The sequence below is a fragment of the Hemitrygon akajei genome, chromosome 30 (assembly GCF_048418815.1).
Source record: "Hemitrygon akajei chromosome 30, sHemAka1.3, whole genome shotgun sequence".
Lineage (NCBI taxonomy): Eukaryota > Metazoa > Chordata > Chondrichthyes > Myliobatiformes > Dasyatidae > Hemitrygon > Hemitrygon akajei.
In genome coordinates, this window is record NC_133153.1 from 22180015 (window position 1) to 22207265 (window position 27251).

Genomic DNA, 27251 nt, shown 5'->3' on the forward strand with positions numbered 1-27251 from the left:
TGATATGAACCAGCTGCTCACAAGTCCTGGTTATGCGACCACTGATGCCAGGCAGAAAACAAGGCATATAATGATGATGATCTAATTAGATAGGACCCCTCATACTCAAAGTTAGCCTAGTGATATTTTTGAATATCCTCCATTGCCAGTAAGTCCTTTTGTAAAAGTAGAAAGTAAAATTGTTCATCGTTCTCTAGGCCTTATGAATTGTGGCCCTACTAATGCTCTGTACAATTGTAACAATACCATACCCACCTTGTAATGAGCCATTTGCCTTCCTAACCACATGATACTTGTTAACGTTTTGCAATTTGTGCACAAAAGTACAATAAAGTATTATGCTCATTTTCATTTATTACTAATTCATCTTTCCTTGAAACGTTTAACAAGAACAACATGGCTGGTGCAACTAGCAGAACCACTGCCCTAATTCCAGCAACCCAAGTTAGATCTCGACATCAGCTGCTTTTTCTAGTTTTATACAATATCAGAATAATACTTCCTCCAAATGCTCTGGCTTCCTCCCACTTCCTAGAGATGTGTGATATGGGGTTTATAGGGCATTTTTTACCTTGAGAATATAGGTGAGTGGGAATTGATAGATACATGGAGAAAATAAAATAGGTTTGGTGTAAGATCAGTGTAAATGGGTGCTTGATGTTTAGCAGGACTTGATCAACCAAAGGGTCTGATTTAGTACTACATGCTGATTTATGAAAGGTCATCTAAAGAGTGCAACACTTATAAATTATGGTCTTGAAGGGTAAAGGATGAAATAATGACAATTAAATATTAAGGAAAGCAGGAATCATATGGGTGGGAAAATAATATTTTCTGGAAACATAATCCAGATATCAAATACTCCAAATTTTACCTAGGTAGCAAGTTCACATTATGATTGAGAGAGATGTTGTGATTTTTTAAAATAGTTTGCAAAAGAGGTTAGGTCTGTAGGAGAAGTAGAAAGATGAGTGGCTTAGGTCCTTGGATTTTGTTGCAATAGACTATATGGCTAGGATTTGGGAGTGCAGTGTTAGCAATTTAATTCCTAGAATACGTCTCAAGGTGTATGAAGCATTGAGCAATGCAAAACTGTTTTTAATGTTATTATGTGTGATACCAACTGATTAAGTAACTAAGTAATAATCTGTACCAGGCAGTTATACAGCTGTTTCAACTGATATACAGAAGCATGATAGTGTTGAAGCCCCTTCTATGTTGCAAACTTTTACATAAAATCTATTAGTGCAAGATTTGGACTGTAGTTTCAAGCTTACTGCAGTTGAAACAATGTCTTGGCTATTGACAAAATATTTACTAACCAAATACACTATAACATTAAATTAAAAATATTGTGCACCTTATAGATTGCAATAAATATAAGGCATTACATATTTGTAATGCAAATTGTTAAGTGATTTTACAACCGAGTAACTTGTAATTATGATCATTTGTGTTATCTGAAGAAGATTCCTCCCCTCTTTAATAGCATGACACTTTGGAGCACCATCTTCAAAAGGCAGCATCTACTGTTGAGGACCACCACTGTTGCAAACAGGTCCACTTCTTATTACTACCTGGGGAGGAGGGAAAGGAGCCTGAATACCCACACTGAACATTTTAGGAACAGCTGCTTCGGAACAGTCCATGAACACTATCTCATTATTCCTCTTTGACACTATTTAATTATTTCTTGTAACTGCTAGTAATTTTTATGTCTTGCACTGCGCTGCTGCAAATTTTTTAAAAAAATGACATATGTTAGTGATAATGAACCTAATTATGAACAGATGAACTTAATGCACAAACTATTAATAATACCAAATGGTAGAATTAGCAAATTAAGTTTGGTTGCTAGAGCCGTATTATTTGTGGTATCAATAATTCTCAGTTTATGCCTTAAGCAAGGATTCAGTTTAAATATGAATAGGCATTTATAAACTACTCTGGTCTGATTATTTGGAAACCCAAATGCTAATGGTTATTATTTATTTACAATCTGTGGACCTACATACTTTCAAAATTGGCTGTGTACATTGGGAGTGTGGGCCAGATATACGGCTGGAGCTAGGATCAAGAACATGGCTAGATTTGGCTCATCAAGTTCTATTTGCTGCATTCCCTTTAAACTGCACATGTCTCAGATTCTCTCTCTCTCTAAACTTATTTTGTTCACTCGAAAATTTATAACATGAATAAGTAACAAGAACAAAAATGGTTTGGAAAAATGTGAGTGAAATCTGCCAGCCCTGCACCAAAGTATGTGGGATGCCTGATCATCAGTTATACTGGAGGATAACTTGCTTTATACATGTGCCATATCAACAACTTACTCCCACAAAATTCCTGTAATTTAATCCATATCTTATTTACAGATACTGGACAATGTCTTAATCTTAATTCATTAACAACACTTTTCCAGAAAATCAGAATACCTGGCATGACTGGTGGAGCTGACGTAATATTTTCTGTAATTTTCCAAACTCTTCTCTTTCCAAATATAACTTGCCAAGCTGAAAATAAAGATATCATGTATCATTCAAAATACTTGCTAAGTCCTGGACAGTAAACTAATGAGAATTCAATGTAATAAATAGATATTTAACAGGAATTACCTTTGTGTTTGTCTTAAACCATAATCGGTCATTTTTTGCGTCTTTTAAAGCTTCAAGGGTAGTTTCATAAAACTCTTGCAATAAGTCCATCTGAAAAATAAATGTGCATAGAGTTCCATTCCCCCCAATGTATCTTTTTGTAGGATCATTATCCATTTTAAAATATTAATTAAAAGTGATCAGATTTGGATCACAAACTTTATGTGAACTTTAAGAGTGAATGAAATGTTTTACAATGGGTCTGTAAAACTGGTCTTTACTAAATAAAAAGTAATAAAATAAAGAAAAGGCCATTTCTTTTGCAACCCAATTCAATAGCTGTTGCAGCCATCATTAACTTGTTTCGCTCCTCCCCATCAAAGCGCATCTATTACTTTGACCACATTTTGTTTTTATATCTATTATGTGTCATTCACTGGCATTCCAAAGTTTTGAAAAATCATTCTTATATTCTACTATTTCTGATAGCTCATTCTTCACAATCAAAGCACTTCCTCCAATTTTGGTGATGTGGGTTGAAAGAACACTACATATAGTTTGTTTTAATTTAATAACAATTTACTTACATTTTTTATTTTAAAATTAACAGAAAGCTTTTCAGGAATGTAAAAATTATTATAGCATATTCAGTTTAAGTCTGACTAATTTGACACTAAGCCAAAGACAGTTTTTCTTTGAAGATTCGGCGTTTCCTTCAAAATAAACTGCACTATAAAAATCCAATGGGACACAAAAGCATAAATGAAGGCCTGCAGAATGATAATTTAACTTCCTTCCATCAATCAGCCCTCGTAACACCACCATGAAACTTACAGTTGAAGTTGATTCACACATAGGCCAATCTCACCATTTCAGTAAGCAGATCATAGTGGGACCAGAAGTCTTCATTCATTACGAGACATACTCAACAACATAAACCTTGGAAGTTATGAATGACATATATTATCTGGAAACAGTGGAAAGTTTAAATGTGCTTACAATCCTGCCTTTTCCTTTTCCACAATTTCCAGATATCTAAGCCTGTACATACTAAGTCAATTCGATGACTGATACAAGATTGGAATTAACTGTATCACCATCTGCACCAGTAAAATCAAACACTAATGTTAAAGTTTCATCCACACCTTTGCCTCCTGACATTATGCAAATCTTTTTCTGACCTTTGATTCAGCTTCCCCGCCAAAGCAAGCTTTCAGGTCCGTTTCTGCGATTTCCCCGCTGCTAACCTGCCTCTTCATCGACTTCTGCTGCTCGATCATGGTAGTTTCAACACGTTCCAGAGAGGGCAGGTAAGGGGGAAAACAAAGGAAAGGGGAAGGAGGAGATAGAAATAAAAATATGAAAAGGACAGAAAGATGTTAAAATAGGAAGAAAAGGTAATGTTGCAAAAAGAAAAGGATGGGGGAAGACATACTTAAATAAGCATAAGAACAAAATTAAAAAATAAAATAAAATGTAAAAGCAGGTTAAAAAAAGTTGAAAGAGAAATAAGAAGACTGGAAAAGTATATAAAAGATTTCTAGACTTCTTCCCTTTCATCATGCTTCCTCCTATTCTTGCCTAGGGACACATATGAATGCTTCCAACTTGCCAAAGTCCTTATCACAGCAAATTAGAAAACTTGCAGTTTCTGAGGGATAAAGGCAAAAGAGATTGGAATGATGGTCCATGTTTATGCTTTTGTGGGCATATGTCAAACAAATAAGGCAAAGAATTAAAATTCTGTTCCAGTTCACCTAGCCTGGCTCTAATAACAAACTTCTCATGAAACCAGTGTTTCATGCTGACAAATAATAGAAGTACTAAGCAGGACTGTTGATTGTAATTGGGGGGGTGGGGGTGCGGTTTGCAGGAATGCAAAAGTGTGTACAAATACAATTAATGGTATACCATAGAACATTTTGGGTTGGAAGCTAATTTTGTTTGATTTCCATGTGGCCAATTAAAAAGCCCTTGAGCAAGTTTTCAAAGGTAAACCATGCTCTATAATGTACACACACTTACAGAGACATCCAGAAATACCTGAAAACTCAAATACTGTCCTTTATAATTCATGGTTAAAACAATTCATGTTAAATTATTTTCAGGAAGTGCAGTGGTACAAAATAATTTGGGAACATTTTTTATATTTACAGTTACAATATATTGATGGTGGCATGTAGATTGTGATTTTGCAATAAATTGAACAAATGTCAAAAAACACATCAAATTCATATTAAATTGCTAATCTAACATATTAAATTGTTGTGATGGGAGATTTTAACTTCTCTAATGTTGACTGGCATCTCCTTAGCGCAAGGGGTTTAGATGGGGCGGAGTTTGTTAGGTGTGCTTAGGAAGGTTTCCTGACACAATATGTAGATAAGCCAACCAGAGAAGAGGCTGTACTTGATCAGGTATTGGGAAATGAACCTGGTCAGTTGTCAGATCTCTCAGTGGCATTTTGGAGGTAGTGACCACAACTCTATCTCCTTCACCATAGTGCTGGAGAGGGATAGGAGCAGACAATTTTGGAAAACATTTAATTGGGGTAGGGGGAAATATGATGCTATTAGGCAGGAACTTGGGAAATGCACAGCAGAAATGTGGCAAATGTTCAGAGAATATTTGCATGGTGTTCTGTATAGGTATGTTCCATTGAGGCAAGGAAAGAATGGTAGGGTTAAAGAACCACAGTGTACAAAGGATGTAGAAAATCTAGTTAAGAAGAAAAGAAGAGCTTACGAAAGGTTCAAGAAACTAGGTAGTGTTAGATTTCTAGAAAATTACAAGGTTGCTAGGAAGAAGCTTAAGAATGGAATTAGAAGAGCCAGAAGACACCATGGTGAGCAGGTTTAAGGAAAACCCCCAAGGCATTCTACAAGTATGTGAAGAGTAAGAGGATGAGCTGTGTGAGAAAAGGACCAATCAGGTGTGATAGTGGACATGTGTGCACGAAATCGGAGGAGGTAGCCTAAGTATTTAATGAATACTTTGCTTCAGTATTCACCAAGGATTGGAGCCAGAGGATTGGAAAGTTGCAAATGTTGTTCCCTTGTTCAAGAAAGGGAGTAGAGATAACCCAGGAAATTATAGACCAGTGAGTCTTTATGAGGATTTGCAGAGGTAGGGATAGTCAGCATGGCTTTGTCATGGGCAGGTTGTGCCTTACGAGCCTGACTGAATTGAGGATGTAACAAAACACATTAATGAAGGTAGAGCAGTGGATGTAGCGTATATAGATTTCAGTGAGGCATTTAATAAGGTTCCCCATGCAATGCTCCTTCAGAAATTGGTCACGGGACCAAGGAAACCTTGATTTGTGGATCCAGAATTAGGTTGCCCACAGAAGGTAAAGGGTGGTTGTAGAAAGTTTGTTATCTGCATGGAGGTCAGTGACCAGCAGTGTTCTGCAGGAATCTGTTCTAGGACCTCTCCTCTTTGTGATTTTTATAAATGACCTGAATGAAAAAGTAGGAGGGTGGGTTAGTAAGTTTGCTGATGACACAAAGGTTGGGGGTGTTGTGGATAGTCTGGAGGGTTGTCAGAGACAGCGGGACATCGATAGGATGCAGAACTGGGCTGAGAAATGGCAAATGGACTTCAACCCAGCTAAGTGTTAAGTGGTTCATTTTGGTAGGTCAAATTTGAAGACAGAATATAATATAAATGGTAAGACTCTTGACTGTGTGGATCTGGGGTCACTCAAAGCTGCTGTGCAGATTGACAGTGTTGTTAAGAAGGCATATGGTGTGTTGGCATTCATCAACCATGGGATTGAGTTCAAGAGCCATGAGGTGATGTTACAGCTATGTAAGATCTTGGTCGGACCCCACTTGGAGTACTGTGTTCAGTTCTGGTCACCTCACTACAGAAAGGATGTGGATAATATAGAGAAAGTACAGAGGAAATTTACAAGGATGTTGCCTGGAATGGAAGGCATACCTTATGGGAATAGGTTGAGTGAACTTGGTCTTTTCTCCTTGGATCGATGGAGGAAGAGAGGAGACCTGATAGAGGTGCATAAGATGACAAGGGGCATTGATTGTGTGGATAGACAGAGGCCTTTTCCCATGGCTGAAATGACTAACACGAGAGGACATAGTTTTAAGGTGCTTGGAAATAGGTACCTATAGGTGATGTCAGGGGTAAGTTCTTCCACACAGAGAGGGTGTATGGAATGCACTGCAAGTGGCAGTGCTGGAAGCAGACACAATAGGGTTTTTTAAGAGCATCTCTTAGATAGGTACATGGAGCTTAGAAAAATAGAGGGCTACGTGCTAGGGAAATTTTAGGCAGTTTCTAGAGTAGGTTACATGGTCTGCACAACATTTCAGGCCAAAGGGCCTGTAATGTAGATTCCTATGTTCTAACTCTGATCACAACTTCTACACTTTGTTTAGTATTAACACTAAGAGAAGCAATAACCAGGTACTTCTTGGAAATTAACGTTTGGGGGTGGGAGGATGGTTGCTTCAAAGATCTGAGTTCTTCCTTTCATGAATCAGTCATACAGTTCTCACGATAAGCAGATAATATGCATTTTATAACCTCTCTGGGACTTTGATACTTCACCAGGACATTTTGGGTGAGTATTGTGGGAAGTCATGTTTTCAGGAAGAGATGTTAAAAAAAAAAATCCTGACCACCTTACATGGGAGAAAATGATCAGAGGGAACCATGTAAAGTATAGAAGAGATCTTATGATGTTCTGCAAATATTTTATCCTCCAGATATATAAATGAAGTTTGTGCAACCATGCAAAAGCAAATTTGCTCCCCAACATCCTATATATAACATCAGTGACTATATTTTAAAAGTATGGCATTAGCTGTAAGCTACTATAAAGTACCTTTTCTTTCGGTACATAATGTTTTCCTATTTGTCGGAAACAAAGAATTGCAAAATTTGACATGTATCTGGAGGATAACAGAAATAAACCTCTTAAAATAAAATTTGTTTTTTTTTTGAAACCTTCAAGTAAAAAGCATTAGAGAAAGATGTCTTTGAAGCTCTGGAATATTTATTATTATGAGCTCTGGAAATTACAGAAAAGTTGGCACTTAAGTGATTATGCTCAATTAATTCTAAATTCTCATATTTGCCTTTATAAATGACATCATGTAGAAGATTAGAAGAAACAAGAGGACATGAATTGAGTTAGTTAAACAAAGGGCTTAACAAAAAATATGTACATACACGGACATTAATATTCGATCATTTTAGATAAATAATGCTGTCATTCTATGTTAAACATTTGTAGAAATCAAATGCACATCTTCATTATATGATACAATGCCCTACATGGCTATGGACTGTTGGCTAGAAGGTGTAATTATATTAAGTAGCTCTTTTTTGCCTGGCATTGACATGATGGGTTAAACAGCCTTTTTGTTGTCAATCTTCAATGAGTCTATCTCATTTATAACTCTCTTAATATCACTGTCCTCCAGAACTTCATCGAAGGAACTGCTCTTTCTAACAGCTAATGGGTTAAATGCCAGTCAATTATTCAACATTGGAATGCAGTATAGTTGACCATAACCCTGTGTACATATGTTCTAGTAGTCTTTAGGAAACATTAATCATAAAATTAGTAACTGACAAACTGCCCCAATGCCATACTTGCAACAGCAAATTATCTAATGATGCAATTACAGCTCAGGGTGTCAGAGTTCAGAGTTCAATTCTGAAGCCGTGTGTAAAGAGTTTGTATGTTCTCCCATGAATGCACAGGTTTCCTCCACATTCCAAAGATGGTTAGTAGGTTAATTGGCGATTACAAATTGTCCTGTGATTAAGCTAGGGTTAAAAAATAAGTTAGCAGCTGGCAGTGCGGTTTATTGGTCCAAAAGGGCATGGTCTGTGCTGCATCTCCAAATAAATACATAAAATTGTCTTAAACTCTCTGTCCATATTCAAGCAACCTGAAGTGAGTGTTGAACCTGTTAAATACATGAAGATAAAGTTCTAATTAAACAGGGGGCAATGTGAATGGTCAGAACAGCTACTTTTCATACGTGGCGATGGAATATCTCCTCACAGTTTTGATATTGGTTTAGAGATAATCTTTAAATGTGTGTATGATATACTGGTAGTTGAACAAAAACTACGAAAAAAAATTACCTGACTGAGACATACAAGGTTTTGGTGTAATTTTATTCAATAATTAAACCCAGTTTACTGATTCATAAATCTGACTTAGAAAAATACAAAGTTACTTGTGTATATGTGGAAAAAACTTACACCAAACAGCAAAAACAAATGACACACACAAAATGCTGGTGGAATGCAGCAGGCCAGGCAGCATCTAAAGGGAGAAGTGCTATTGGCGTTCCACCAGCATTTTGTGTGTGTTGCTTGAATTTCCAGCATCTGCAGATTTCCTCGTGTTTGCCAGCAAAAACAAACTTTTTTGTGCATTAACTTATTAAATCTTGCAGCAATTAAAATGCAAGGTACAATTTAATCACTCGATTGCATTCTTAGCCTCAGATGACACAAAACTCTCAAAGAAAACACTGACCATTGTCCAAAAACTTCAATTTCAACAGCTGCATCAAATTCCAAATCCTCAACACAGATCCCATCCACTTTCTGTAAACACAATCTCAAGCTGGACTGCACTCGCAACCTTAATGCCCTTTACAAACCTGAACCTGAACTTTCTCTTCATTAGAGCAATCATGTATAGCTAACTCTATCTCTGCGTTGGCTTACTCACTACTATAATCCTCATTCAAGTATTCACCAAGCTACTCTACCAACCTTATGTAAAATTTTACCTCCTAACCCATTTAGCACCAATGTCATTCATTCATCAGCTTCAAGCCCTGATTTGCATCATTTTCCCAAGCCTCTAACTTAAAATCATCTCCATTTCTAAATTGCACATGACCTCATCTCTCCTCAGGAACTCTGCATTCTCAAACACTTTCCCCTTGTCAACTTGCGACTCCTTTCAATCCATTATTGATAGGTTTAGCTTCAGCTCACTTGTATTCAACTACGTAGACAGGGACTTCATGCCAATACCCATTTGCTTGCCACTTCTATTAATAACTACTCCTTGACAGCACGGGGCTGATATTTTTAAAATCAGACTATGCTTCTGTGAAGTGTCATTGGATAAATTTTCATTGCAAAACATGTTTTTCATTGCAAGGTAATGAACACAAGGTTTAATTTCTTTATTTTACAGTTCATACAGAAATAAGTAAATCATATACAGAAAGTCCCAGAAGTTTTGACTTCTTGTCGAAATGAAGTTAAAATTATGGACTTTCTGCTTGTCATGGCCTAGCTTTAGAATTACCGACTACTTGACTGCCAGCCATACAGACCCATGGTAAAAATATAGTATTTACAAAGGTTTACACTTTTATTTGTTGCTTGTACTTGGATTTGAGTTTAAAAGCAGTGTATTAATTACAACAATTTTATCTCCATAATTTTGTTACAGGTGCAGATTTAATTAACTATCGATAGTATTCCTCCACTGCTAGCTATTGCCTGCACATAGATTCATGTCATTTTTTGCAGTAAGCTCATGGGCAATCTCCTACAGGGAAGGTGGCACCCAACACATCTCCATAGTCCAGGGCAAGTGACTAGCACTAAACAGCTTTGACAGCCAAGGAGCCCCATTAACATTCACAAGCATTCAAGATCACTCAGAATCTGTTAAAATAGTTTTATAAAGTAAAAACACAGAATAAACACACTTAAAAGTAATTAAAATCAATTATATATTTCTCCAGGCAATCAAGTTTCTCTCATTTATTTCACATGTTTGTGGAAGATAACAGATTCCACAGCTTGGAAGATGCATAGATTTATGATGACTTGTTATACTCTAGTCACCATTTCCCTGCTGGTAGTTTCCAACTAACACTCAACTGAGTAGAAGGCTGCATTTCCAGGTTAAAGCATTATTTATCAGGATATCTATATGGATTTCATTGGAACACCACCCTATTATGAACCAATAAAGGAAACACTGATGTTAATAATAAAGTTCTTATAGATGAATTTTAAATACATACCTGTTTAGAAGTAGATATATAATCAAGGATGGAGTTGATTGATTTTTCTGAATAATTTCTTGTAACTGCACTCCGGATGTATGTTAGCAGCTGCTTATATCTGTTCATCATTTCTGGATAGTTACCCTGTGGGATAAGCTTCAATTACCTTCTGTTTGTGTCTTTAATTGACTATATTTACAATTAAATATTTAGAATTAAAGAGTTGAATGTACACAAGGAAACATGTAGTCAAAATAACTAAATTAATGTCAAAATGTTGAAAGTAGTTTGTCATTTATTTTTGGTATGAGGCTATTTTTGAGATTAGGCCAACATTTTATGCCGATCCTAGTTATCCTCAAAGGTGGCAGTGTCCCGACTTCTTGAACCATTGTAGTCTGTCTCTTGAAGACATTTCCATAATGCTGCAGAAAAGTCTGGGATTTAGAGCCATGATAAAAAAGGATATATTTCCAAACCAGAACAGTGAAGATATTTGCAAGTGCTGGTGCTCACCTGGACTTGCTGCCATTCTTCTTCGTCATAGTGAAGGCTGTACATTTGGGAAGTGCTACTGAAGTATTACACATTGCAGCCACTGAGTACCAATGCAGAAGGACTGAATGATCAGGGGGGATGGACTGAGTGCCAATCAGGAGGGCTTAAAGTTTCCTGAGATGTGTAACTGAGGGTTGAATGGTTTGAAGTTTTAGGAAATGAGTCACTCATGGCAGAATAATCAGCCTCTGAAATGCTCTCCTATTACAGTATTTGTGTGGGTAATCCAACTGTCAACAGTCAAATGTCACCCTCAGTTTTGACAAAATAATAATTAAGCAATTTTTATTACTTTTTCTCTTTAAAATTCAAAAATGCACAGTCACAGTATGATTAGTGAATCTCTTTTAAGTTTCTGTGTAAAATACTACTTCATGCATTTTCTTACCAGCTTAAAGTTGATTTTAATCATCTGCTTGAGTGCTTTGAATCCCCATTCACCCTTTTCACCTTCCAGTTCCAATACCTGCACAGAACAAAAAAAGTTTACCTAATTATGTCACATGGGATCCAAAGTGAATTAGGAAGTTGGATACAAAACTGACTTCATTATTAAATACAAAGGGCAGAGGTGACAATAGTGATTTTCTGTCTGGAGTTCTGTGACTAGAGGTGTTCCACAAGGATCAGTGCTGGAACATCTGTGTCTTGTAATATTTATAAATGATTTGCATGAACGTGTAGCTAATCTCATTAGTGGAAGAACACTACAGCACAGAAGGAGGCCACCTGGCCCATCTAGTCTATGACGAACCATTAATCTGCCTAGTCCCATCGACTTGCACAAAACACAGCCCTCCATACATCCCTTATACACATTACTATCCAAATTTCTCTTAAATGTTGAAATCAACTCCGTGTCGACCACTTGCGCTCAGCAGCTCGTTCCACACTCTTACACCGTATGAGTGAAGAGGTTCCCCTCATATTCTCCTTAAACATTTCACCTTTCATCCCCATTCTTGGTGTCATCTGCAAATCTGCTGATCCAGTTTACTATATTATCACCCAGATCATTGATATAGATGACAAGCAACAGACCAGCACCGATCCCTGCGGCACTCTGCTAGTCTCAAGTCTCTAGTCAGAGAGGCAAACATCTACTTACACTCTCTGGCTTCTTCTGGGAAAGCCAATGTCTATTCCATTTACTAACTCATCTTGAGCATCAAGTAACTGAACCTGCTTTACCAACCTTCCATGCAGTACATTGTCAAATGTCTTGCTGCCCTGCCTTCAACTTTTCTGATAACTTCCTTGAAAAACTTAATAAAATTGGTTAGACATGCAGTATCAGGCACAAAGCCATGTTGACCATCCCTAATCAGTCCCTGTCTATCCAAATACTTACATGTCTGGTCCTTCAGAATACCTTCCAATAACTTTCCCACTACTAATGTCAGACTCACCAACCTATAATTTCCTGACTCATCCTTAGAGTATTTTGTAAGCAACAGAACAACATTAGCTATCCTCCAATCCTCTGGCATTTCACCTGTGGCTAGGGATGATTTAAATATCTTTACTGGGCCTCTACAATTTCTACACTAGCCTCCCCCAGGGTCCAAGGGAACACAATGCCAGGCCCTGGGGATTTATCCACCCTAATTTACCTCAAGACAGCAAAGAACTCATCCTCTGATATCTGTGTAAGGTCCATGACCTCACTGCTGCATTGCCTCACATCTTTAGACTCTGTGTCCATCTCTCGAGTAAATACAGATGTAATCTCTTTCAGCTCCACACATTAATTACCACTCTGATCTTCCAGAGGACCAATTTTGACCCTTAATATCTTTTTACCCTTAGGATTCTCCTTCACCTTGTCTGCTAGAACAACCTCATGTCTTCTTTTAGCCCTCCTAATTTCCTTCTGAAGTGCTCTCTTGCATTTCTTATATTCCTCAAGTATGTCATTTCTTCCTATCTGCCTATACCTGCTATGCACCTCCTTTTTAGTAATCAGGACCTCAGTATCTCTCAAATACTGAGATTCTCTATATCTGTTAGGCTTTCCTTTTATTCTGACAGGAATATACAAACTCTTATGTTCTCAAAATTTCAGTTCTGAAGGCCTCCCACTTACTGAGTACAGCTTTGCCAGAAAACAACCTGCTTCAATCCACACTTGTTAGAAGATCCTTTCAAATACCATCAAAATTGAATTTTCTCCAATTCAGAATCTCAACTCAAGGACCAAACCTATCTTTTCCCACAATTACCTTGAAACTACGTAATAGCTTTATGATCACCAGTTGCAAAGTGATGCCATATACAAATTTCTGTCACTTGCCCTACCTCATTCCCTATCAAGAGATCTAGTATAGCACTTTCTCTAGCTGGGACTTCTATGTACTGATTAAGGAAACTTTCCTGCACACATTTGACAAACTCTTTCCCATCCAGTCCTTTCATAGTATGTGAGTTCCAGTTAATACAGTTGCAAGAAAAAGTTTGTGAATCTTTTGCAATTACCTGTTTTTCTTCATTAATTACTCATAAAATGTGGTTTGATCTTCATCTAAATTACAATAATAGACAAACACAATCTGACAAAACTAATAACACACAAACAATTGTACTTTCCTTGTCAATACCAAGTACACTTTAAACAAGCACAGTCTAGGTTCAAAAAGTATATGAACCTCTGAGGTAATGCCTTCTACAAAAGCTATTTGGAGCCAGGTGTTCCAATCAATGAGATGAGACTGCAGGTGTGGGTTGTGGAGGTGCCCTGCCCTACAAAAAAGACACAGTCGGGTTACTGACTGAGCCTGCTCTTCTCAGGAAGATCTGATCATGTGCACCATGCCTCAATCAAAACAACTTTCAGAGGACCTTAGAAGAAGAATTGTAGAGATGCATTAAGTTGAAAAAGAGTACAAAAGCATTTCTAAAGACCTGAGGGTTCATCAGTCCACATTCAGAGAAATTGACAACAAATGGAGAAAGTTCAATACGGTTGCTACTCTCCCAAGGAATGGACATCCACCAAAGATCACACCAAGAGCACAACGTGCAATGCTGAAGGAGGTGAAAAAGAACCCAAGGTTAACAGCAGAAGATCTGCAGAAATCTCTAGAAGTTGCTAAAGTCTCTGTGTTTTGTATCCACTATAAGAAAAACACTGAATAAGAATAATATTCGGGGAAGGATACCATGAAGGAAACCACTGCTCTCCAGAACAAAAACAATGCTGTGTCTCTCAAGCTTGCAAAAAACCACCTAGATGTTCCACAATGCTTCTGGGACAATGTTCTGTGGACAGATGAGACATAAGTTGAACTTCTTGGCAGAAATGCACAGCACTATGTTAGGAGGAAAAAGAGCCAAACACTCAAACCTCATCCCAACTATGAAGCATAGTGGAAGGAGCATTATGGTTTGGGACTGCTTTACTGCCTCGAGGCCTGGACAACCTGCAATCACTGAGGGAACAATGAATACAAAATTGTATCATGACATTTTACAGGACAATATCACAGTAGCAGTCTATAACCAAAGCTTAATAGAAATTGGATGGATGCAACAAGACAATAATCCGAAAATCAAAAACAGAATGGTTTAAAAAGATGAAAATTGGAATGGCCAAGTCAGAATCCAGACCTTAAGTCAAATGAGATGCTGTGGCATGATCTGAAATAGTTTTGTATGGAGGAATGATCTAAAATTTCTCCTCACTGTTGTGCAAGTCTGCTGAACAGCTATAGGAAACATTTGGTGGAGCTAACACGAGGAAACCTGCAGATGCTGGAAATTCAAACAACACACTCAAAATGCTGGTGAAACGCAGCAGGCCAGGCAGCATCTTATAGGGAGAAGCGCTGTCGACGTTTCGGGCTGAGACCCTTCGTCAGGACTAACTGAAAGGAAAGATACTAAGAGATTTGAAAGTAGGAAGGGGAGGAGGGAAATGTGAAATGATAGGAGAAGACCGGAGGGGGTGGGATGAAGCTAAGAGCTGGAAAGGTGATTGGCAAAAGTGATAATAGAGCTGGAGAAGGGAAATGATCATGAGACGGGAGGCCTAGGGAGAAAGAAAGGGGGAGGTGAGCAGCAGAGGGAGATGGAGTACAGGCAGAGTGATGGACAGAGAGAGAGAGAAAAAAGAACAAACAACTAAATATGTCACGGATGGGGTAAGCTTATTGCTGCTAAAGGAAGTTCTGCCAATTATTAAATATATATGGTTCATATAATTTTCCCAGCCTGGATTGTGATTGATTAAACAATGTGTTTAATAAAGACATGAAAAGTACAACTATTTGTGTGTTATTAGTTTAGGCAGATTGTGTTTGTCTATTATTGTGACTTAATTGAAGATTAGACCACATTTTATGAGTAATTAATGCAGAAAACCAGGTAATTGCAAAGGGTTCAGAAGCCTTTTCTTGCAACTGTATGTGGAAAGTTAAAATCACCTATCACAACCTTATGTCTCTTGTAACAGTCTGTGACCTTTATAAATTTGCTCCTTTAAATCCTGCAGACTGTTAGGTGGTCAATAATATAAATCCCTTTAATGTGATCATACCTTTCACATTCCTCAGTTCTACCCATAAAGCCTCACTAGATGAGCTTTCTAGTCTATCCTGGGCACTGCCATGACATTTTCCCTGATTAGTGATGCAACCGCTCCCCCTTTAATCCTTCCCACACTATCACATCGAAAATAACGGAACCCCGAAACACTGAAACGCCAGTCCTGCCCCTTCTACAACTAAGTCTCACTAATTAATGGCTACAATGTCATAATTGCATCTGCTGATCCATGGCCGAATGTCATCCGCTTTACCTACAATACTCCCTATGTTGAAATATGCGCAGCTCAGAACATTCATCCCACCATACTCAACCTTTCAATTCTTGACTTTTTATGTCGACTTCGTAACATCTTTCTCCACAACCACTTCACTATCTGTTCTGGCACTCAGGTTCCCATTTCCCCTGCAACTCTAGTTTAGCACCCCCCGCCCATGCACTCATACAGCACCAACAATCTTCCTGCTAGATATTAGTCTCCCTCCAGTCCAGGTGCACACCATCCCTATTGTACAGGTTTCACCTTCCATAGAAGAGAGCCTAATACTCCAAAAATCTGAAGCCCTTCCTCTTGCTTCCTTTGCCACCTGTTAAATTGTATGATCTTCCTCACTTCCTCTAGCCTCACTAGCACATCTAGCACATGGCACGGTTAGCAATCCTGAGACCACAACCCTGGAGGTCCTGTCCTTTGACCTAGCACCTAACTCCCTAAACTCACTTTGCAGAATGTCAGCCATCCTACCAATGTCAATGGTACTGATGTGGTCTATGACCTGTGGCTGTTCACCCTTTCACTTAAGAATACTTAAGTATACCCAGATATCCCTGACCCTGGCATCCAGGAGGCAACAAACCATCCAGGAATCTCTTTCTCGTTCACAGAGCTGTTCCCCTAACCAACAAATCGCCTATCACTACAGCTCACTTCTCTTCCCCCCTTCACTTGAGTCACACAGCTAGACTCAGTGCCAGAGACCTGACAGCTGTGGCTTTCTTCTGCTATGTCTTCCCCTCAGAACCACCCCTAGTGCCCTAAGTGGTATAACTTGTTGAGGGGAATGGCCACAAGGGTACACTGCATGGCTGCCTATCCCCTTTTCCCCCTCCTGAAGGTCACCAAGCTACCTGTGTCTTGGACCTTTGGTGTAACCACCACGCTGGTTTAACAACCGCTCAGCCTCCCAAATGATCCAGAGTTCATCCAGTTCCAGCCACAACTCCTCAGCAAGGTCTGATAGAAACTGCAGCTAGATGCACCTCTTGCAGGTGTAGACATCAGGGACATTGGAGGTGTCCCTGCCTTCCCACATCCTGTAAGAGGAGTATTCCAGTATCCTGTCTAGCATCTCCACTGCTCTAAATATGCAATAAGAAAGAATAATTTTTAAAAAAATCTACCTATAATTACACCTCGATGAGCCAAAACTTCAACTCCCCACACCAACACTGGCTACTCTCACTATAGCCACTCTGCTTAAACTTAACTTTTTATTGGTTCTTACCAAATGCCTAATTATGTGCAATCAAGCATCTCCTTGGAGTTTGCAGACAACATGTAAATTAGCAGTTATGGATAGTGAGGAGGATAGCACAGGATATAAGCCAGTTGAAGATTTGATCTGAGAAAAGGCAGATGGAGTATAATCTGGACAAGTGCGACGTCATGCATTTTAAAAGGTCAAATGCAAGGAGAGAGTATACAGTAAATGGCACGGTCCTTAGAAGCTTAAATTCATGTGTAGATGAATTTTCAGGTGTAAGTACTATCTCACTGAACGTGGGAACACAAGTGGATATTGTGGCAAAGATATATGACGTGCTTGCCTTCATCAGCTGGAACACTTGAGTCTAACAGCTTATAAGTCATATTACAGTTGTACAGATCTTCATGTTCGCCAAATTTGGAGTATTCTGTGAAACGCTAGTCACGACACCATAGGATGGATGTGGAGGCTTTAAAGAGGGTACAATGTGGGTTTTCTGCATGGAAGTGTATTAGCAATAAGGAAAGGCTGGCCAAACTTGGAATCAATTTCACGGTGATTTGATGGCAGAATCATAAAATTATGAGTGGCATAGACCAGGGTAGAGGGCTGATGCCTTTTCCCCAGGGCAGACATGTTAAATACTAGAGGGCAAACACAAGGAAATCTGGAGATGCTGGAAATTCAAGCAACACACACAAAATGCTGGTGGAACACAGCAGGCCAGGCAGCATCTATAGGGAGAAGCACTGTCGACGTTTTGGGTCCTGACGAAGGGTCTCGGCCCGAAACGTCGACAGTGCTTCTTCATAAAGATGCTGTCTGAAATACTAGAGGGCACAGGTTTAAGAGTGTGTTTGAGTGTGAGTGAGTGAGTGAGAGAATGAGAGCACCTGAGCGAGAGAGAGAGAGTGTGAGTGTGAGTGTGAGTGTGTGTGTGTGTGTGTGTGTGTGTGTGTACACACACGTGCACATGTGCTGAGTTTAAAGAGGCAGTGCTCAGCAAGTTTTTGTTTTAAACAAGAGACTGATAGGTGCCTGAACTAACAGAGACTGATAGGTGCTACTGTCTGTTACAGGAAGTGGCAGAAGCAGATACAGTAACAATGTTTAAGAGGCATTTAAACAGATAAATGAGCAGTAGTAAACATAGGGATATGGACCAAGTGCAAGCACAGAATTGGTGGGCTGAAGGGCCACTTCTTTCAGTAATGTTTAACATTCGATGTTCTATTTTGTGCATTTGGGAAAGCTAAGCATGTTTTGCTTAATTGTTTTGAAGTATTATTTTAGGTTATTTGAATCTATGCTGTTGCTACTTCAAATAAATGTACTGAATGCTCAAAGATTTAATAGTACCTTTTATAGTAAACAGCATGTAAAAAATGGAATTAATGATCACACGTAAAAATCAGGACCGTGATTCAGCTGAGACACTAAGCAATTGTTATTCTACTCTATATACACACATAATTGTATGGCTCAGCACAATTCAAACACCAAATATAAATTTGTTGACAACACCACTGTTGGCAGAATCTTAAATGACAACTAGGAAGTACAGAGGAGTGAGAGAGATTGGCTGATGGAGTAGTGTCACAGCAACAACCTTGCACTCAATGTCAGCAAGACCAAAGAATTGATTGTGGACTTCAAGAAGAGGAAGTGGAGAGGAGACACGCCAGTCCTCACTGAGAGGTCAGTGGTGGAAAAGAAAAGCAGTTTCAAGTTATTGAGCATAAACATCTCAGAGGATCTATTCCGAACCAAGTACACTGAAGCTCACCAAAATTTCCTGCAAATTTCTACATATGTATGGTGGTGAGCATCCTAACTGGTTACATTGCACACCATTGAGTATGGAGGCTTCAGGGCATAGGATTGCTAGAGACTGCAGAGGGTTGTAGACGTGGCCATCAGGCACACTCTCCCCTCAACTAGGGCATGTTCAAAAGGCAGTGCCTCAAGAAGATGACATTCATCATTAAGGACAATTATCATCTGTGACATATCCTCTTCTCATTACTTCCATCAGGAAGGAGGTACAGAAGCCTCAGGACCCACCCAACCTTCTAGGAACAGCTTCTTCCCCTTCGCCGTCAAACTTATGAATGGATCATGAATCGAGGAACACTACTTCACTATTACTCTTTTGAACTATTATTTATTTTGTAACTTTTATGTCTTGCACTGTACAGCTGCCACAAAAAAATCACCATATAAGCCTGATTCTGACTCTACACCAAGTGAACAAATATACCATTATACCTCCAATCAAGCACTACATTCTGAAATTATGCTGAAGCAAGATATTTTTTCCTAGAGAATCAGATTAGATTATCCATATGGATTCTGGTTACTTTTACATGTTAACTCCTTTGAACTATTAAAATTTTGGGATGAACTTTATGTAAGAAACTATTCTTCAACCTTGCCATTGATGATACAGGTTAAGTAGAATAAACTGCTGATTAAGTGAGTACACTGCAAAATGAGCATTACACATTTTCTCCTAAACTTGGCAGACTTGGGCAATGATTTGTGATGGGATTGAACTTTGACAAGCACTTGATTTTTGCATTAGCGTTTGAATCAGAATACAATTGTTAAATAATTTCACAGAGTTTAATCCACAATTAATTCAACATTATTTTCTGTGTACAATGATACAAATCAACAGGACTAACAAAAGGGAGGATTTACATGGATGCCAATTATTGCACAGTATATGAATTTTGCAAATTAATCATATTAGCTAAAATGGTGTTTTAAAAAAGCCTTTCTTTAGGTGTGCTAGTTACATTATGTCAAGAAGTTACAATGCTTTACCTCCACAGTTATACATATTTCAGATTTATTTAACATATGTACTTTGAAACATACAGTTAAATGCATCGTTTGCATTAAGAACCAACATCTCCAAGGATGTGCCAGGGAGAACCCACAAGTGTTGCCACACATTCTGACAACAAAATAACATGCCCACAATGTTCAGAACAACACAAGAAGCAACAGCAAAGCAAAACAAAACAAAACAAGCCCCTTCCACATCCCATTCATTCACAAACCCCAGGACAGGCACTTCCAGCCTTCCAGTTCTTGGCCTCAGATTCTCAGACTTGTAGATACTGGGCCTACAACTTCGGATTTTGCTTCAGGATTCACTGATCACAGGTTGACCTTTGAGCCTAGACCCCAGAAATCGCCAATCACAGGTTTGACCTCCAGGCTTCTTCTTCCAAAATCATGTGGACCTCTAACTCCAGTGACTCAGGACTTTGGACTTCTACCTACAGTCTTTGACCTTTAGGTTGGGGTGAGAGTTAACTGCCCTCCAGAGTCCTGCCTATACCTGGGGCTTGCCACCATACATATCTCCACCCAGGACCAGGACTCACCAACCTGTGAATCACTGGTCTCCTCAGCACCTGCTGGCATGACCTCGGGAATCACTGATATTCAAATGCAGAGCACTTTGACTGGAACTCAAACTCTTGCCCAGTCCCTTCATTTATCATCCCTGATCTCTAACTTCCCCTCATTTCTGTCACTAAATATTAACCTGACCCTTAATTTCCTCCTATTGTTCCTAAAACCATCCCCAAGAACCTGAAAAAAACACTAAGTCTAGGCCATAACATTTTCAGACATCACCGAGTAGCTGACAGGCAAGCAGTTTATCAGGTGAAATGCACAAGTACAGTGGATTCTGGTTAATTGCGACACATCAGGACCAGTAGATTTTGGCCCAATTAAGTGGCTCCCCCAACTGGCCAAAGTTTCATAGAAAGAGTTAAAAAGGTATTAAAAAGTACCAACTATTGTTTAACTTTGTAACAAATTAAGTATTTAAATAAAATACAGAACAAATAGAACACTGCAGTAATACAAAACTAAATATTAGTTCCTAATAGTTAACTACTCAGGAGTTCATCCAGAATAAGCTGCTATGTTCTTTAGATTGACTGTAAATGAATAAAATTAGCATGGGCATCTAATGGACTGCCTTCATACAATGCTGTCAACGATTGCATTCTCCAAATCTTCATTTTTATTGTATCATTCAAGATGATTGTTGATACCTACAAATTCTTCGTAGTTCCTAACTTGTTGAAGTCACAATATCATTTCATTTTCACTGCCGGCCACTTCTGGCATTTCAAAGCCTGAATGCTTGAAATCGGAGTGAGCAAAACGTTGCCTTACTGCTTATTCCTCACCAACTGCCGGTGACAAAACTCACTGACTTTTGAACACAAATACACGCAACTGACACTATTTAAAAATGTTCTTTCTAACCACGGTGTAGTGTCTAATGGCCATGCAACTGCACGCGACTGATGCTAGTTAGAAACTGTTGAGCAACAGCCTCCTGCTCCAATTAACCGACATACTGCCTCAAATAAGCAAAGAGAATCTGGACTATTTTCTCGATTCTTTGTTCTTTAAGAGTTGTCTCAAATAAGCTGCTACCCCCAATCAACTGGAATCTTCTATATTTACAAATATAATTAATATTCAAAAAGTCCAATACAGTTATTTAAATCCAGTCAGGTATTGGTATAAAAGCATATAGGGCTTTTCTCAGGTTTTACAAAATTTGCTAGGGACAGGTAAATTATTCATGACCAGTGATTCTCATGAATTCCATGTATGAGAGAAACATTTAACAAGTCATCAACAGGAGAAACTGCACTTTCACATCTTAATTTAACGAAAACTCCAGCTTTTCAGTTTGCAAGCAAAACTATTGGGCTGAGTAAGTTAATAAACTGATGATGTTATTGATCTATACAATAGGTTTCAAATCAAATTTAATTTAATATAGGTAAATGAGAAAGAAGATCCTACTTTAATAAATGGATTATATTTTTCAACAGTCAATTACAGTTGACATTTTGGGCTGTGACCCTTACTGCTTTTACTAAACCTATAAATCAAGAGCAATATTTATTTTAGACCAGCACACAATCCGCTGGAGGAACTCTGTGGGTCAGCAGCATCTGTGGGGGGGGGGGGAGAGTTGTTGATATTTTGGGTCAAAACCCTGAATCAGGATTTATAACAATCCATTTTTAAAGTGTACTCTCTACCAACTTCCCGATTGACAAAGTAAATTTAACTATAGGTCATAGAGATAAATTTCCAGTGAGATGTATATGAAAAGATGATTTGCTAATACAACAGATCAGAGGATGATTGACAATCATGAGAAGAATGGTAATAGACTGTAGAAGGTTATAGGCAAGAGAGAATTTGGTAAGCATATTTTTTTCAAAAGGCCTCAGAGTTAGAGAAGGCAGTTAAATAGCATACATACAATATGTTAGTATCTAAAAGGTACAGAATACAAAATAATTAACTTGACTTAGATGCTCAAACTAAGTCGAGTTCTAGCAGTCTATTGTAAATTCCAGGCATCTCATTACTTCAGGGTCATAAAAGCAAACCAAAATATTCAACATGGATATTTATTGACACAACCAAGATCAGAAAATCTACAGTTTTTTTCTCCATTGGAGCAAATACAGTTTAGAAACCCAATAGATTTTACTATAGAATCTTACAATAAACCAAATAATGATATATTCTGAAAAAAGATTGGAAAAATGGTTGGGAAATTAATTTACAAATTCATAACGACACCAAATAAGCTAATGGAAATATAGCAAGAATGTAGAATTATTACCCATAACCTATTGCTCAAACACATTTATCAAATTATTTTGAACAGAACTAGATACAGGTGGCCCCCCGCTTTTTGAATGTTTGCTTTACGACAACTCGCTGTTACGGAAGACTTACATTAGTACCTGTTTCCGCTAACCAAAGAGGATTTTTGCTTTTACGAAAAAAGATGCGTGCTTTATACGTGTGTTTACCCCGAGAAAGACTACAATGACTGTGAAGCCTTGTGCAGGCAGTTGTTTGTGCATGCGTGTACATGTGTACGTATACGTGCCGATTTTTTTTCTCCAAATCGATTTTGGCTCGCTGTTTTCCCTGAGTTTGATAAGTGAAACTACACCGTACCTACAATATTTCTACTTTATATAGGGTGTATATTTATCATATCATTCCTGCTTTTACTATATGTTGGTGTTATTTTAGGTTTTATGTGTTATTTGCTTCGATTTGGTAGGTTTTTTTTGGGTCTGGGAATGCTCAAAAAATTTTCCCATGTAAATTAATGGTAATTGCTTCTTCGATTTACGCCATTTCGGATTACAAACGGTTTCGTAGGGACGCTCTACCTTCAGATTGCGGGTTAAACCTGTATCTGAAAAAGGAGTATTCAAAGGGCGTGGAAAAATGGTTAGAATTAAATGCAGTTTTTTTCCTATGGAAAATAAGATCCGTGCAGATTTGATTACACAGTTAACCCAGTTCTGTGATATGACATTCTATCATTCCAGAATAAAGGAACCAAAATTTTTCATTACGCATTTAAAATTAGCATCTTCGGAGTTCAACAAAAGTAGGTATTGACAAAGTGTTCTATTCTCCAATAGAAAATGCATTTTAATAGATACAATTGAACATTTTACCTTCTGGAAGCTACTAAGCGCTGCTTTAGGATCATCCTCTTTCAATGCTTTGGAATTGTAGTACTGATTTTCCAAATCTACATTTGGCTCAGAGTTGCTATCTTCAGAATATTCCTGAAAGGTAAAAAAAAAATCCTGTGTGTTCATATTTGACTGTTGGAAAAAACATTGAGCTTGACACAACACAAAATAACCTACTGAAAATTACAGTGGTTTCTTATGGTGGATACTGCGCTGCTTCAACATTTAAATAATTCACCTTCCCGTATAGTCAATACTAAGTGCAAATGGATTTCACAAGCAGGTGTATTAATCTGATAACACTAGGATGTGAAAATTGGAAGATGACAGATACCCTTAATAATTATACCTTTACTGATAGCTTAGCGTCCTTAAGAGTGCTCATCTGTAATCCATTAAAGCACATTTATCAACTCATGAGTGAAAAACGTTTAATTTAAATAGAGTAAATGAATGGATATTAGTAATGACCCTTACATCATCTACATCATGGAACTCACAGTCCTGTGGGAGAATTCAGTGGCTGAAGCATATGAGCAAAAGAGGCTACACTATGCAGATCTAGCAGCTGAAGTTCAGCGATGGGGCTGGAATAACCAAAGTGTTCCCTGTGGAAGTGGGTTGCAGGGAATTATAGCCACATCCACTATCAAATTGCTGAAGGAGCTAGGAATCCATGGTCAGGCTCTACAGCAAACCATCAGAGCCACATCAGAGGTGGCAGAAAGAAGCAGTCACTGATTTTGGAACAACTGAAAAGATCTCTCCTAGATTCCGAGACAGCATCAAGAGAATGGGAAGACAATGGAGAGGGTTGTGACTTTGGGACACCAGAAGTCATCGTTGAGCCCTCCGGAGATGTAGTAGGCTAACCGATGAAACATCGAGGAAGGAGGGTGCTGTTTGAAAACACGTGCATGTCAACCTTGTGCCACTCCCAACATCAAGGCGGTCTTGAGCAAGTGCTCACAACCCATTGGCAAGAGGGAGCCTTCTCTACTGCCACGATGAGGCCAAACTCAGGTTGCAGGAGCAACACCTCATATACCGTCTGGGTAGTCTCCAGCCCCTTGGCATGAACATCGAATTCTCCAACTTCCGGTAATTCCCTCCCTCTCCCTTCCCCCATCCCAGTTTCACTCTGCCTCCTCCTCCAGATGCCTATCACCTCTCACATGATTCTGCCTTCTTCTACTATACATAGTGTTTTACCCTTACATTCCTTCTTCACCTTTCCTACCTATCCCTCCCTGCTTCCCCTCCCCCAACCCCTGATCTTTCCTCTTACTGGTTTTTCACCTGGCACCTACCAGCCTTCTCCTTCCCACCCTTCCCCCCACCATCTTTATAGGGCCCCGCCCCCTTCCTCTTCAGTCCTGATGAAGAGTCTCAGCCCGAACCGTTGACTGTTCGTTTCCATGGATGCTGCCTGACCGGCTGAGTTCCTCCAGCTTGTTGTACGTGTTATCGTTTTAATTTTTTTTTGCAAAAGAATCATGTTGGAATGTTATTAGTTCCTTGTGAAATTTGGATCATTGAGCCATAAAATCTAAAAATTTTAAAAATGTTCCACCCTAAATGCAGTTGTCAACTAAAAATCAATGCTTAAAAGCAAAATAAAATCATTCTTTTGAGAGGCACAGAGAAGTTGATACTAAAAGTACATTGTACATGCAACAAATTTAATAGAGAGTATATTTTTGGCCATATCAGTAAGTAGTTATCAGTGGAATAAGCACTTGATTTATTCCAACTATGATGCTTTTGTACATTTGCATGTTACACCCAGTAAGTTATAAATAGTGTATCCTGAATTAGGACTTTATGGTTTACACACATCTCAAATTAAGACAATGGTTATTTGCACAGATTATATCATATGCAATGATCAACTCCAACATTTGATTAACTATCAAAATGCTCATGTTCCTCTCGCTCAAATACTTAGCGTATACTTTTCCTCAAATTTAGTGACAATGTTAATAGTACTAACATTGTTCAAATTTATTAACTCATGTTTTCACAATTCTCTGATTATCTTATTTAAAAAAAATGTTCCAAAGATCAATTCTACGATAAAAGCACAATTTAAATTAAAATTATAAAACACATTCAAGGATCATACACGTTCCTTTTAAACATATTTTAACGAAATTCTTTCAAAAGAATGCATATTAATGACGTAAGTAATAGATAAATATATATTTTGATAGATGATCGTTTAGTAGAATACACAGAGTACACGTCAGATAACTATTGTTCACTCAGTTATTGCTACGATTTAATTTTCTGCGTTTAGATTGCTGCAGTACATTATTTAATTACGCTAAGCATGCTTGTCAAGCTCTAAATCAGCTCGCTTGTTCAGACTCTCAATTTCTGTACTACGACCGATATAATTTCAATTAATTGAAGTTTCACAATAGACAATGACCTAATTTTTAAGTATTGGGTCACTAGAGTAAGATCAGGCCCAATCTGCTTCGGCCTAATTCGGCGGACTAGGCCTGCTGCACAAGGTTACCAGACGTCTGGGAATTAGCAACTAAAATATCACCGATAATGGTAAGGTTTTGAAACAAATACGAGTCAGTAAAAAAAACCCAAATATGTTTTAGTTCGTACTGAGATTTTGTCTCTAACTACTAAGGTTAAGATGCAACAACTCGGTCACAGACTGCAGCCAAACGTCCTGCTCCAGGAGGAAGTCCAAGGCCTACTTCTCCAGTCCCACCAACGATGATCAATAAAAACTATTTCTAAAAAGGAAGGAATCTGATTCAACGAGAAAGCACTACAATGAGAGCCATACCAAGTCATAGTCTTCCTCATCATCGCACATAAAGTCATCCTCCATGTCAGACATCTTGGAAGTAGTTTGGTGTGTGTGTACTCCCCACAATCCCGCACAGCTTCCAGTTTCAGTGTGAACAGACGGGGGGACCAGTTAGATGTTACACACGCCCTAGCAACCGAGCGGAAGTGGGGTCCATGCGTGTCTTTACTGTTTCGTTGTGAAGGTGCGCTGAGTAAATGTGGAAAAAAAGACACCAACAGTTCATTATGTTGCCTGTTGAGCCTAGTGTAGAATGTGTCACGGGCTTGGTTTATGTTATAGCGCTCAATTCTTCTCCCCCCCCCCCCTCTCTGCTTTCCCTAAGAGCAATTCCGGCATCATTTTCAGATGTTGGCAGGATATCCGTGGCGAGCGGAACTGGGTGGCTGGAGTTGATACCAAGGCACTCCCAGTAGTAGAAGGAACAAGGAAAGGAGGGGAAGTTAACGCCAAACCTGAGCCAGAGGGATGGCAGACTGCGCAGCGCCGCCGCAGCAGTTGGTACAAGTGTCAGAAAGTGAAAGGTAGCGGCCCTCTACACTTTTACTATGCTCTTATGGGTGTTTAGTTTTCAATCGGGATGGACGGATAATTTCAGGCTTTACTAATAACGAAGCGAGCAGTTGTACTTTTTTCAC

At 38.6% G+C, this 27251-nt stretch overlaps 2 protein-coding genes across 3 annotated transcripts in view; one reads left to right on the forward strand and one right to left on the reverse strand.

The window, feature by feature from the left end:
* The window catches only part of cops2 (COP9 signalosome subunit 2), a 35109-nt gene extending 8383 nt beyond the window's left edge, over positions 1-26726 (reverse strand). The window contains exons 1-7 of one of the 2 annotated variants that reach the window (XM_073033091.1): positions 26590-26726; positions 23757-23870; positions 11568-11645; positions 10640-10765; positions 3776-3862; positions 2616-2705; positions 2436-2513 (exon numbers count right to left, since the gene is read on the reverse strand). In XM_073033091.1, coding sequence (XP_072889192.1) covers positions 2436-2513; positions 2616-2705; positions 3776-3862; positions 10640-10765; positions 11568-11645; positions 23757-23870; positions 26590-26643 — 627 coding nt within the window. In that variant the 5' untranslated portion in view covers positions 26644-26726. The remainder of the gene's footprint in view (positions 1-2435; positions 2514-2615; positions 2706-3775; positions 3863-10639; positions 10766-11567; positions 11646-23756; positions 23871-26589) is intronic. The other variant, XM_073033092.1, reaches the window with a different exon arrangement.
* A 252-nt stretch (positions 26727-26978) lies between these two features.
* Positions 26979-27251, forward strand: part of galk2 (galactokinase 2) — a 130546-nt gene continuing 130273 nt past the window's right edge. Inside the window, exon 1 of the mRNA XM_073033093.1 lies at positions 26979-27137. Coding sequence (XP_072889194.1) covers positions 27082-27137 — 56 coding nt within the window. The 5' untranslated portion in view covers positions 26979-27081. The remainder of the gene's footprint in view (positions 27138-27251) is intronic.